This window comes from Wolffia australiana, chromosome 14 (genome assembly GCF_029677425.1).
Source record: "Wolffia australiana isolate 7733 chromosome 14, ASM2967742v1".
Lineage (NCBI taxonomy): Eukaryota > Viridiplantae > Streptophyta > Magnoliopsida > Alismatales > Araceae > Wolffia > Wolffia australiana.
The window spans coordinates 6,143,009-6,155,250 of NC_135848.1; the positions used below are offsets into that span (position 1 = coordinate 6,143,009).

The 12,242-nt window shown below is 48.1% G+C and overlaps 1 protein-coding gene across 3 annotated transcripts; it reads left to right on the top strand.

Moving 5' to 3' along the window:
• The first annotated feature begins 205 nt into the window (after nt 1-205).
• On the top strand, nt 206-7,881 carry LOC144712206 (pectin acetylesterase 8-like). Of its 3 annotated transcripts, none has more exons than XM_078586410.1 (13): nt 206-489; nt 603-750; nt 855-937; nt 1,661-1,787; nt 1,870-1,949; nt 3,137-3,223; nt 3,301-3,425; nt 4,464-4,524; nt 4,603-4,656; nt 4,736-4,813; nt 4,908-5,013; nt 5,114-5,259; nt 7,589-7,881. In XM_078586410.1, the coding sequence occupies exons 1-13, from the start codon at nt 439-441 to the stop codon at nt 7,781-7,783; spliced, it is 1,341 nt and encodes a 446-aa protein (XP_078442536.1). In that variant the 5' UTR covers nt 206-438; the 3' UTR covers nt 7,784-7,881. The 3 variants fall into 3 exon arrangements, with proteins under 3 accessions (XP_078442536.1, XP_078442535.1, XP_078442537.1); XM_078586409.1 differs by having other exon boundaries at nt 7,599-7,881; XM_078586411.1 differs by lacking the exon at nt 206-489 and having other exon boundaries at nt 613-750; nt 841-937; nt 7,599-7,881.
• The last annotated feature ends 4,361 nt before the right edge of the window (nt 7,882-12,242 follow it).

A 12,242-nucleotide genomic window follows, 5' to 3' on the forward strand; every position in this document is an offset into this window, starting at 1 on the left:
AGTAGAACTGGGTATTCTTTCCCAGTTGATAACAAAACTGCCCTCCATTCATTAGACTGAGAGAGAGAGGGTGCGTGAGAAATAATGAGAGCGAAGAGTACCGTCTCGTTTGTTAGAGAGAGATTTGTCGGTGAGGAGAGTAAAGAAGAAAGAGGAAGGCGGAAAAGGTGCGTGGAAACAAAAGAAAACCGTCTGCTTCAAAGAGTCCCGCGTAGTTGAAGGCCACTAGACGCTTCGACGTGCCCGTGACAGCGAAAGGGGTGATGCAGATCCCCGAGAGAGAGCAGGGGATACAAGTGAAGGTTGGTGGATGCGATCGAGAAAGATGGTTTTCCCTCGCTCTTTTTATTGCCCTTCTAGAGAGTGAAACTCAAAGAGGAGCCGACAGAGAGTCGAAGAAGAAGAAGAAGAAGAAGAGAAAGAGAGAGGAGAAGAACAATGGTGCGAGGGCCAGGTCGCGAATTCGATGGCGTCAATGAAAATTACCAGGTTCGATCTTTAAATGATATGATTCCCCTCATCGGTTTATTGAGATTGATGGATGGAAGAATTATGTGAACTCTACAATGCCGGGAGAAACCAATTTCCATGTTCTTCTTCAGATGTCGAATCGTATGGAAAGAAAGCGGCTTTCTCTCAATCTCGTTCGTCTCATTCTTCTTTCTCTCGGCGCTCTCGCGCTGGCCTCAGCAACGGATGATCTTGAAAATGGTTTAACGATTCTGCACAGTGCCGTCGCCAAAGGAGCAGGCAACTCTCTTCTCTCTATAATGTTTCATTCGGTGTCCCTCTTCAGTGCCTCTGTCTATCTCCAACGATCTCTTTTTATCAAATCTTAAGGATTTCAATGGCAGTGTGCCTCGATGGCAGCCCGCCGGGATACCAATTCTCCGGCGGATTCGGCTCCGGCGAGAGTAGTTGGCTGGTTCACATCGAGGTGAGGCCCGCACGCATATGCCTTTGGTTTTTTTGTGGGCAATTGTGTTCGTCAGGCAACGGCGATGAAGCTCTCTTCTGGCCTTATCCCACGCGTTGGGACCGTCTGTCGAGACGTAGAATGTTCTAACTTTCTTGTCATTGCCTTGACGTCTCTCCATTCCATTCATGGAACAGACAGAGAGAAGGCCTGATACAGTAGGAAGGACAAAAGTGCTATGGACAAGAGAGGATGCACTGATTGGTAGAGAGGCAAAGAAGAAAGATAAGGGAACTCTTTGAGTAATGGGTGGGAGATAAAGGAGAGAGGAGAGAGAATGGTGAGGGACTTATTAGGTATCATTTTGAGAAATGAGTGATAGGGGAGAAGAGATGGATAGAAAGAGAAAGAGAGAGAGATTCACACGGATAGGAGATGATTGTGCTATTTTAGAATTGGGTGAGAGGTAGTTGAACAAAGGTAAGAGCCCATTAATAATTTTCGAAAAACAAGATAGGTAGCTGGGCGCCTTGCACCCGTTGAAAATTGTGCGACAAAAAGGGAAGAGAGATGAGTAGGTGACAAAGAAACAAATAGAAAAATGATTATCGGTGCAGGAGATAACGGGGACGATTCAGCATTGGATGAGAGGTTTGGGGAGTCACAAGGGTTTAGTGGCTTGTGAATAAAAGTAGGCAAAGTTTTCGAAGTTTGAAGACCTTAATTTGCGTTGATGATGATCAGGGTGGAGGTTGGTGTCACAATGTTACGAACTGCCTGTCACGCAGTAAGGGGAGGCTAGGCTCAACAAGGGACTTCGCGCCAGTTCGATTCTCCGGCATCTTAAATGACCACGGGGAGCTGAATCCTTGTCTGAACTTCAGCAATTTAGCCCTATGTTTTCGTTCTTGCGCTGTGGGCGACTTCTGATTTCTTTCTTTGGTCGTATGCAGATTTTCACAATTGGAACAGGGTGAAGGTCGGGTACTGTGATGGCTCTTCCTTCACCGGAGATGTTGACGCCGTCGACCCTGTGAGATCCCTTCTACTAGTCCTTTCATTTCCTCCTATCTCTCATCGGTGTGCATTCTTGTTGCTCGATCTTCATCTCTCTCTCTCTCTGTCTCTCTGTCTCTCTGTCTCTCACTCTCTATGTCTGGCTGTCTCTCTCCCCCCTCTCTCTCTCCCCTCCCTCTCTGTGTGTCTCTCTCTGTCTCTCTCTCTTTCCCCTCTCTCTCCCCCCCCTCTCTCTCCCCCCTCTCTCCCTCCTCTCTCTCCCCCCTCTCTCTCCCCTCTCTCTCTCCCCCTCTCTCAGTCTCTCTCTGTGTCTCTCTCTCTGTCTCTCTCCTCTCTCTCTCTGTCTCTGTCTCTCTCCCCCCTCTCTCTGTGTCTCTCTCCACTCTCTCTCTCTGTCTCTCTCCCCTCTCTCTCCCTCTCTCTCTCTCTCTCTCTCTCTCTCTCTCTCTCTCTCCCCCCCCTCCCTCTCCCCTCTCTCTCCCCCCTCTGTCTCCCTCTCTCTCCCTCTCTCTCTCTGTCTTTCTCTCTCTGTCTATCTCTATGTCTGTCTCTCTCTCTTTATGTCTGTCTTCTCTCGGTCTGTCTGTGTCTCTCTCCCCTCTCTCTCCCCGCCCTCTCTTCCCCGCTCTCTCCCGCCTCTCTCTCCCCTTTCTCTCCTCTCTCACTCTACCTCTGTCTCCCCTATCTCTCCCTTCTCTCTCTTCATGGACTTATCTTTTTCCTCTCTATCTATCTCTATGTCTGTCTCTCTCTCTTTATGTCTGTCTTTCTTTCTGTCTGTCTGTGTCTCTCTCCCTCTCACTCCCCCCCTCTCTCTTCTCCGCTCTCTCCCGCCTCTCTCTCCCCTTTCTCTCCCTTCTCTCTCCCCTCTCTCGCTCTACCCTCTGTCTCCCCTATCTCTCCCTTCTCTCTTTTCATGGACTTATCTTTTTCTCTTATCCCTCTCCTCCTTTCTCTTCTTATTATAATTATTATTATTATCATTCTTATGATTATTGTTACCAATATTATTCTTACTATTATTATTATCATTCTTCTTCTCCTTCTCCTTCTCCTGCTTCTTCTTCTTCTTCTTCTTCTTCTTCTTCTTCTTCTTCTTCTTCTTCTGCTCCTCTATCTTCTTCTCCTAATCCTTCTTAGACCTCTCTTCTTGGTATTCCCACCATCTGATGATGAAGCACTGTCTTCTTTCCTCCCGCAAAGGCGACCAACTTGCATTACCGCGGGGCAAGGATCTTCAACGCCGTCATGGAAGATCTGCTCTCAAAAGGAATGCGCAACGCCACGAACGTAACCCATCGTCCTTGTCCCATCCATGCTACTCCCTACGCTTTGGATGGAATGTCTAAGATAGCATATTTGAACAGGCTCTTCTCTCCGGCTGCTCTGCTGGAGGGCTGACCTCGCTCCTCCACTGCGATCGCTTCCGAGCTCTTCTCCCTAACCACACACGCGTCAAGTGCCTTTCCGACGGCGGCTACTTCGTCAACTTGTATGTCCCACTTACTCTTTATTTGGTACAGCGTTTAGCGCGTAATGGTAGGTGCTTGAATCTTACCGTAATATCAGAGCCCAAGTTGAGGCTTAGTAGTCGGTGTTGAGAAGAAATAGTAAAGTCCACACCCTGTGGAGTAAAGATTGAAATGAAAAGTAGTTATGGCCCTTCAGATTAACTAGAAATTTTAGAACAATTCCAGGCTCTTGTATAAGTCGAAGTAAAGGGTGACAATCCTAGACATAACACGTTAAGCCTTAGTGGTCGGTGTTGAAGGAGAATGTTGAAAACATCACCCTGGCTGGAAAAGTTTAAGATGAAAAGCATCGCCCTTGTTATGAGCTATAGCTTTAAGCACAATGGTATTTCCTTGAATGCTATTGGAGTATTCGGGCCAAATTTAAGGGTTTGAGCCCTTGTTAAAAACTCTCAACACTTAAGCCTTAGGTATTGAAGTATAATCTTGAAGACAACACCCTGTCTAAAAATTTTGAAGATGAAAAGCAGCGCAGTGGTAGGTTTTTGAGGCTTTACATTCTATCCGAGGCCAAAGTTTACAGTTTCAATCCTAGGCAAAATACATTAAGCCTTAGTAGTAAGTGTTGAAGGGAATGTTGAAGGTAATACCCTGACTAGAAAAGTTAAGAGGAAAAGTAGCAGCTTTGCTATTAGCAATAGCTTTTAGCACAATGGTAGGCTCTTGAATCTTTATATTGTAACATAGTCCCAAGTTGACAGTTTGAATCCTAGGCACAACACATTAACCTTTAGTGTTAGGTGTTGAGGGGAATGTTGGAGAATGGAGACAACACCCAGTGGAGAAAAGTTTAATATGGTATCGGAACTCAAGTTAAAAGTTTGAGCCCTAGGCATGACATGTTAAAGCCCAAGTGGCAGGTGTTGAAGGGGAATATTGAAGACAACTGCCAACAAAAGTTTTAAGAGGAAAATTAATTCTCTTGCAATAATCAATAGTTTTTAGCGTAGTGGCAGGCGCTTGATCTTAATATGTGCTTCTAATTCATCTTCCCGCAGGAAAGATATATCTGGAGATGATTACATCAAAACTTACTTCCAGAGCATTGTGGAGACGCATGTACGCATATTTGAGCTCGGCATTTAGCTTCTCCTGAATCAAAACTTTAGATTGTGACAATTTTCGGTGCTTGTGAAGGGTTCTGTGAGAAATCTCCCCCAGTCCTGCACGTCGAAAATGGAGCCGAATATGGTGGGATTAATTGAAGCGTTTTTTATACAGAAAAATGATTCAACTACTTCAATCTCATTGGGCAAATTTTCTGTCGTAGTGTTTCTTCCCACAGTACGTGGCTCCGCATGTTCGTACGCCGCTGTTTATCCTCAATGCGGCTTATGATTCCTGGCAGGTGCTCATTATTATTTGTCTTGTTCATCTTATTATGTTGTTATGATAGTCACGGAACTCGTCGACCAAAATCAGTTTATCCGTGTATTTCCCAGATCAGAAACGTTCTTGTTCCATTGTCGTCTGACCAAGAAGGCTACTGGAAGCTGTGTAGAACAGATATCACAAAGTGCGATACGAACCAAATAGAAGCGATGCAGGGTAATCTTTCTACTTATCCCCTTCTCTTTTTTTATTGATTTGCATGTACCTTATAGAAAAATCGTGAATGAGAATGTCACTGGTTCATTCGTTTTTCCAGGGTTTAGACATGAGTTTCTTAATAACTTGGATGGAGCAATCGCGAGCACGACAAATGGTTTCTTCATCAATTCATGCTTTGCTCACTGCCAAACAGAGCTCACTGCTACCTGGAAGTTCACCAGCTCCCCCGTCCTCGGAAACTCGGTACATCCTCTCTCTCTCTTCCCTCTCTCTCTTTCTCTTTGTCCCCCTTCTCTCTTTCTCACTCTCTCCTCTCTCTCTCTCTCTCTCTCCTCTCTCTTTCTCTCTCCTCTCTCTTTTTCTCTCTCCCCCCTCTCTCTCTTTCTCTTTGTCCCCCTTCTCTCTTTCTCACTCTCTCCTCTCTCTTTCTCACTCTCTCCTCTCTCTTTCTCTCTCTCTCCACTCTCTCCTCTCTCTCTTTCTCACTCTCTCCTCTCTTTCTCATTCTCTCCTCTCTCTTTCTCTCTCTCTCCACTCTCTCCTCTCTCTTTTTCTCTCTCTCTCCCCTCTCTCTTTCTCCCTCTCCCCTCTCTCTCTTTCTCTCTCTCTCCTCTCTTTCTCACTCTCTCCTCTCTCTTTCTCACTCTCTCCTCTCTCTCTTTCTCTCTCTCTCCTCTCTTTCTCACTCTCTCCTCTCTCTTTCTCACTCTCTCCCCTCTCTCTTTCTCTCTCTCCTCTCTTTCTCCTCTCTCCTCTCTCTTTCTCTCTCTCCACTCTCTCCTCTCTCTCTCTCCACTCTCTCCTCTCTCTTTCTCTGTCTCCCCACTCTCTCCTCTCTCTTTCTCTGTCTCTCCACTCTCTCCTCTCTCTCCACTCTCTCCACTCTCTCCTCTCTCCTTCTCTCTCTCCTCTCTCTTTCTCTCTCTCCACTCTCTCCTCTCTCTCTTTATCTCCCTCTCCTCTCTCTCCTCTCTCTCCTATCTCTCTTTATCTCCCTCTCCTCTCTCTCCTCTCTCTCCTCTCTCTCTTTATCTCCCTCTCCTCTCTCTCCTCTCTCTCCTATCTCTCTTTATCTCCCTCTCCTCCCTCTTCTCTCTCTCTTTATCTCCCTCTCCTCTCTCTCCTCTCTCTCCTCTCTCTCTATCTCCCCCTCCTCTCTCTTTATCTCCCTCTCCTCTCTCTCCTCTCTCTCCTCTCTCTCTATCTCCCCCTCCTCTCTCTTTATCTCCCTCTCCTCTCTCTCCTCTCTCTTAGGCTTCGGGGATTCGGACAGATCGTTCGAATGTTCGATCAGATCGGCAATTCGAACAATCGAATCCAAACACCGATCTGCCCCGTTCGAATCCGATCCGAACCCGATATGAGCATCTGTTCAGAACGGATTGTTCGAACAAGGTGGCTGTTCAAATCGAATGTTCGAATAAGATCCGATTCGAACACATTGTTCGAATCAAATTGAATGTTCGAATCCGGTGGCACCAACGGCCGCCAGCGACGCCCAGCAGCGGCCAGCGCCGCCCAGCTGCGCCTAACGCCGGCCAGCAACCGCCCAGCACCGGCCAGCGACCGCCCAGCACCAGCCAGCGACCATTCAGCAGCCACAAAAGCCGGCCAGCGGCCGCTAGCGCCGGCCAGCGGCCGCCCACCACCAGCCAGCAACCATCTAGCCGCCGCCATCGCTGCCGGCGGCGCCACCGCCGCCACTAACCATCCTGCCGCTGCCAGCTGGCAGCGGCCGCTAACGCAGCGCCGCGCGCCGCCAGCACCGCTGCCGCCGCCAGCGACGCCAGCAGCGGCCGCGCCGCCAGCGCGCTTAACGCCGCCAAGCAATCGCCAGCGACGCCAAAGACCAGCCAGCGACCATTCAGCGGCCACCAGCACCGGCTAGCGGCCGCTAGCGCCGGCCAGCGACCGCCCACCACCAGCCAGCGACCATCCAGCCGCCGCCATCGCCTGCCAGCGGCCGCCCACCGCCTGCCACTAACCATCCAGCTGCCGCCAGCACCAGCCAGCGGCCGCTAGCGCCAGCCAGGGGCCACCAGCGCCGGCCAGCAGCCATCAACGACCGCCAGTGGTGCCAGCGACCACTAGAGAGAGTCACTGGCGCCGCTGGCCATTTGTTCAAAATTGTTTGAACTTGTTCAAACAAGGTTGAACAAATGGCAATCGAACAGGAAAGAATTAAATTGTTCGTTCGAAACTTTCAATCGAACACGAACAAAGGGTCTGTTCGATCGAAAGATTCGAACAAATCGTTCGAATCTGTTGATCAAGATTCAAACGATCCGATCCGATCCCCGATGCCTACTCTCTCTTTATCTCCCTCTCCTCTCTCTCCACTCTCTCCTCTCTCTTTATCTCTCTTTCCTCTATTTACTCTCTCTTTATCTCTCTTTCCTCTCTCTCCTCTCTCGTTATCTCTCTCCTCTCTCTCTTTCTTTCTCTCTCCACCCTTTCCTCTCTCTTTATCTCTCTCCTCCCTCTCTCCTCTCCTCTCCTCTCTCTCTCTCTTGTTTCTACCAATATTTATCCGGGTCATTCTTTGCCCTCTATGACATTTATACCTCTAAAGACGATTGCAGAGGCAGTGGGGCTCTGGTTCTACGACCTGCAGGATTTCAGAGAGATCGACTGCCCTTACCCTTGCGACTCTACGTGCTACAACAATAAGTACACTCTCCTCGACAACATCAAAAGAAAGGAGATCCCGCAGGGCCATCGTAGCTTCTCTCAGGGCTCTTCAGTATCTCCTTCAAGTATACAATGAGAACGCAATGTATACATATTTCTTGATTGAAGGAGTGAACAAATGAACGAAAAATTATAACATTCTGATACTGTGAATAAAAGTCAAAGTTCTTAAAACTGACGTATGATAAAAGGCGTCCTTGTTATTTGTTTTTCTTTCAATAACAAGGCCCCATGGTCTTCACAGATTCATTTGATATTCAGTGTGCCCTAAGTGAGAGAAGGAAATTGGGCTTGAAACTGAACTAACCCATTAAAAATTGTGGTTTGGACAAGTCAACATTTCCATAGGCCAATCTGAGGAGGGATCAGTGGACCCATCTCCCAATATTTATGAACCCATAGGATGTGTTTAAGATCAGAGGGAAGGACCCATCTCCCGACGTGGTCTCCACTAAATAATTCTAATGCAGGCAAGTGGATGTGCCATATGCCCCAAAGAATGACGTTAGCATCAGATCATCCATACAACTCTTATGGGTATTCAAGGTTAATCCTTAAGTCTCATTCAATGCAATGCCTAAGTATGTGTTTTGATGAATGTTGATGTAGATTGAAGCTTTATCAGGATCAAATTAACCACCATTAGAAAGTATGTTGAAATAAATACTCTCTGCTTGAAATCTTTCTAGAAGGTTTTTGGATGTTTCCTCCTCTTGTTTGTAAACTTCAAAATAATGCATGAAAAGTTTTGAATAAAATTTACACTGAATCAGGAGAAAATGAATAATAAGCAAGAGTTGATTATGTGATGATTCTTTCAGGCGAATCTCCTGTAAATTTTATCGAAATGCTCTTATTTCATCTTCTCCGTGATTTTCAGTGCTCTACTTTGTTCCACTGTAATTTCTTCAGTTTTGCATCGAATGACATGATTATAGATGATATGGATATTTATGAATATTATAAATATATTTTATCTTCAATAAAAATTTGAAATTGATTAGCAGGAATCTCAAAATGACGATCTTCAGACCACGGACACTAATGTCGTGAATTCTAAGACCTTATTTTTTAATCCTTGTGAATTCCTCTAAACGACATCAAATGACATGTTTCTAGATAATATGGAATTTCATGAATTTTAGAAACGAACTTGCTGTTGAAATATTTCTGAAAAAACATCATGTAAATCTGTGTGGAAGGCCATATCTGATGCTTGCTCTTTGTATTGCAATTTTTCACCAAGAAAGGAAGAGATGAAAATATGAAAATCAAGGCTTGATAATTTCTTATTGAATATCATCTCAAATCTATATGGTTGAAATTTTATTCATATTTTTTGTTATTAGATTAACTAAATGTATAAACTTTAAGTGTATCCTAGTAGACTTTGGGGGTCAACTAGGTGGAGACTTTCATGGTGGAAGAAAAGAAGGCTTTGGGGGCTAAGTCAAAGGATGTCATGTTGGGTTATGGTTCCATGGTTCAATCATAGAAAACATATTTTCTATGCAACGGAAGCTGTAATCAATTCAGAAATAATCTCTAAATGAATACATCGCATGTACCTTGTGGGGAACTTGTTCCACACTTGATTTGCTCGCTTTGATATTAATCTGAAGCTGTTCACGTGCCCAGTATCTAGAAGTAACCACGTAATCATGTTGCTCTTGGATCTCCACTTATTCTTCTCCAACTCTTCTTGAAAGGGGTTGGAGGAGGGGGGTGGCAAAGAGCGGGGCAGCTCTAGCTGGCCTGGGTGCCTAAAATGGGTACCCCTTCCCCTCTTTATATTTTACTTAAGTTTTCCTCAAAAATCCATCAAGCAAACTATATTCACCAATAGCCTTATGATCTTATGTGTGTGACCCTGTAGGCCCACGTGTCATTCTAGTTAATATCTTTATTGGCCTAATAACAAATATAAACCAACCTTATTAATTAACTACATCAACATATAGATTAATTAACTAAAGATCCATTTAACTCAACCGATAGGTTAAGTTTCTCGTCTATGGGGTACCAAGGTACACCTTTTGCTCTAGAAGATACTGAGTAGTCTTCAAACTCTCTCATAGAACCTTTACTGTCATCGCTCACTATTTGTGTACAATACTTCATCTGCGAGAGACTCTCAACGACCTAGTATATGGTTGATTGACAAACCCTAATATGTCATTCAATTAGTACTGATATGTAACTGAGATCATTCAAGAATTTCATCTCCAATATCCTCACTACCTTATGATGGAGCACGAGACCCCGCTCTATCAAGGATGACGCCGAAGCACACGCCGTCACCAACGACACCCAACGGCTCGAGCCTGGCCAGATCGGCATGCCAAGGCGAGGGTGAAAGGTATCTAGATAGTTTTGACTTTCTCGGGCCAATGTCCTCGCAACGTCCCTTTTCATTTTGTCTCTTCCCCCTCAACCCCTTTTTTTTAATTAACATTAATTGTGTTTTATGAGGGGGGCCCTTTCCCTAATGGGCCCCCCTCTTTTGGACCTCTCTTATGGGCCCTAAGTTATCAAGTCTAGAATAAAGAAAAGTCAAGTTATTTTTGGGAAAATTCCCAAATAGGGAAAAAAAAGAAAACAAAAAAAGAGAGGATGAGAGAGGAGGAATGGAACGGGAACGGGGCCAACAGTTGTCGCCCACTCCCCGTTTTGTGAGACCACCAACGATAGGTCGTCGTGCCGCCCATGTGCCACTGCCCTAGGCTGGACCGGAGGCCGTCGGATTCCCGGCGCCAAAATCCCGAGGCGCCGTTGTCGAAACCCTGGTATGCGGCCACCGAATCCCTGACGCTGAAGCCCAAAGATGCCATCGCGCCTCCCCGAGGCCGTTTCCGCTGCCAGATTCCTTGCTGCGTGAACCTTGGTTTGAGGTCGCAAGATTCCTGCCACCAGAGCCGTAGGCCACCGCCCGCTCCAAATCATGGGCCGCAACACCCCCGCCGCCAGAGCCCTAGGCTACCGCTGCCTTCCCCGTCGCCGAAACCCTAGACCGCTGCCCCTATAGATCCTGAGGCCGCCACCCCGTCGCCTGAGGCCGTCGGCCAACGCCGAATCAGACGTCGTCGCCCCGTCGCGTCAAGGTCGCCGCCCCATCGTGTCGAGGTTGTCGCCCAGCACCGCCCGAAGCCACCGTTGCGCCCCCTGAGGGCGCCACCGCCACCAATTTCCCATTGTCGAATCCCCGATCTAGGGCCACTAGATCCCCCCTGCCAGGACCTCGAGCCTGTCGCTGCTTCCCTGAGGTTGCCGGACCCCACCGCCAGAGCACTGAGACCAACGGATCCGTCATCGCCAGATCCATCGCCATTACAGCCGACGTGCCGCCGCCGCCGCCATGAGGACGTGTCTGTCGCCAACAGGCCATAGCGAACGCAGAACCGCCACCGCCGATGGATCCCCGCCACCGTCGGGCATCCGTGGCTCATCCGCGTGCTCTGCACTACTGGCATACGCCATCGCTCATGCCGCCGTCGCCATACCGCTGCCGCTCGCACTGCCGCGCCGCCGCTCGAGCCACCGCACCAAGCCGCCACTCAAGCCGTCGCACCATGCTGCTATCGTCGGCCCCGTCACCCGCGCCGCCTACATGCTGCAGCCACATCCTCTCGCCATCTGCATCGTCACTGCTCGCGCCGCCGCCGCCGCACCATTGTCGTGGTCGCGCCGTCGCTACCCACACCACTGCCGTCATCGCGCCGCCATCGCCCACGCTCTACGTTCCTCCCCTGCCGACTCCGATCCTGCCTCACCGCTCTTGAGCCGCGCCACGCTGCCCATCGAGGGACGTCGTGCTGCCTCCAGCACAGCTCCACCAACCCTGCCCGCCAGTATCTCTGCATCGACAAGCGCACGACTCTAGGACGACGTCCACTAGAGGTACCTCGCTCCTCTAGCCCGCCTGTTATTTATCTTTTGTCGTATGTCGTTTCGATTGCACTCCACCGCACTCAGGATAGATTAGGTGAGTGTAAACAGACACGAGAGATTGCCTATCGAGCGTTTACCCTATGTACGGACCAAGTCTGTCCGTTACGTGAGAGCACCAATGGACTCAGTCCGTTCGGCACCGTAGACTCCTTCATCTCTCTGACAAGGGTCAGGAGCTCACCGTTACAGCCGTCGGTCTCCCGCCCCGGAGCACGGAGCTCGGCGAACCCCCATGAGTTGGGGCCTGCACGTACCATCACCTAGGGTTTTATTGCATCACATAGTCGCATCTCCGTAGGTCCACACCGACATATGACGTCTTTCGACGATGTCCGCATATCTCCCCAGTATCTGAGCATCATCTCGGTACCACCCAGGCGACGTCCTAGACGTCGTCCTGCATCACCCTAGCCAGGGATTGCTGCATTATCTTCCTTTAATCAATCTCCTCTTAGAGGGAGGGCGGATGATCTCATCTTGACCACTCAATCATCTATTTGGGCTTCTTCCAACAACTGAGTTATGACATATTTGAATCATGTGGTTAGAGACTCATAAGTTGTAGTTAAAATATATCTATCCATCCA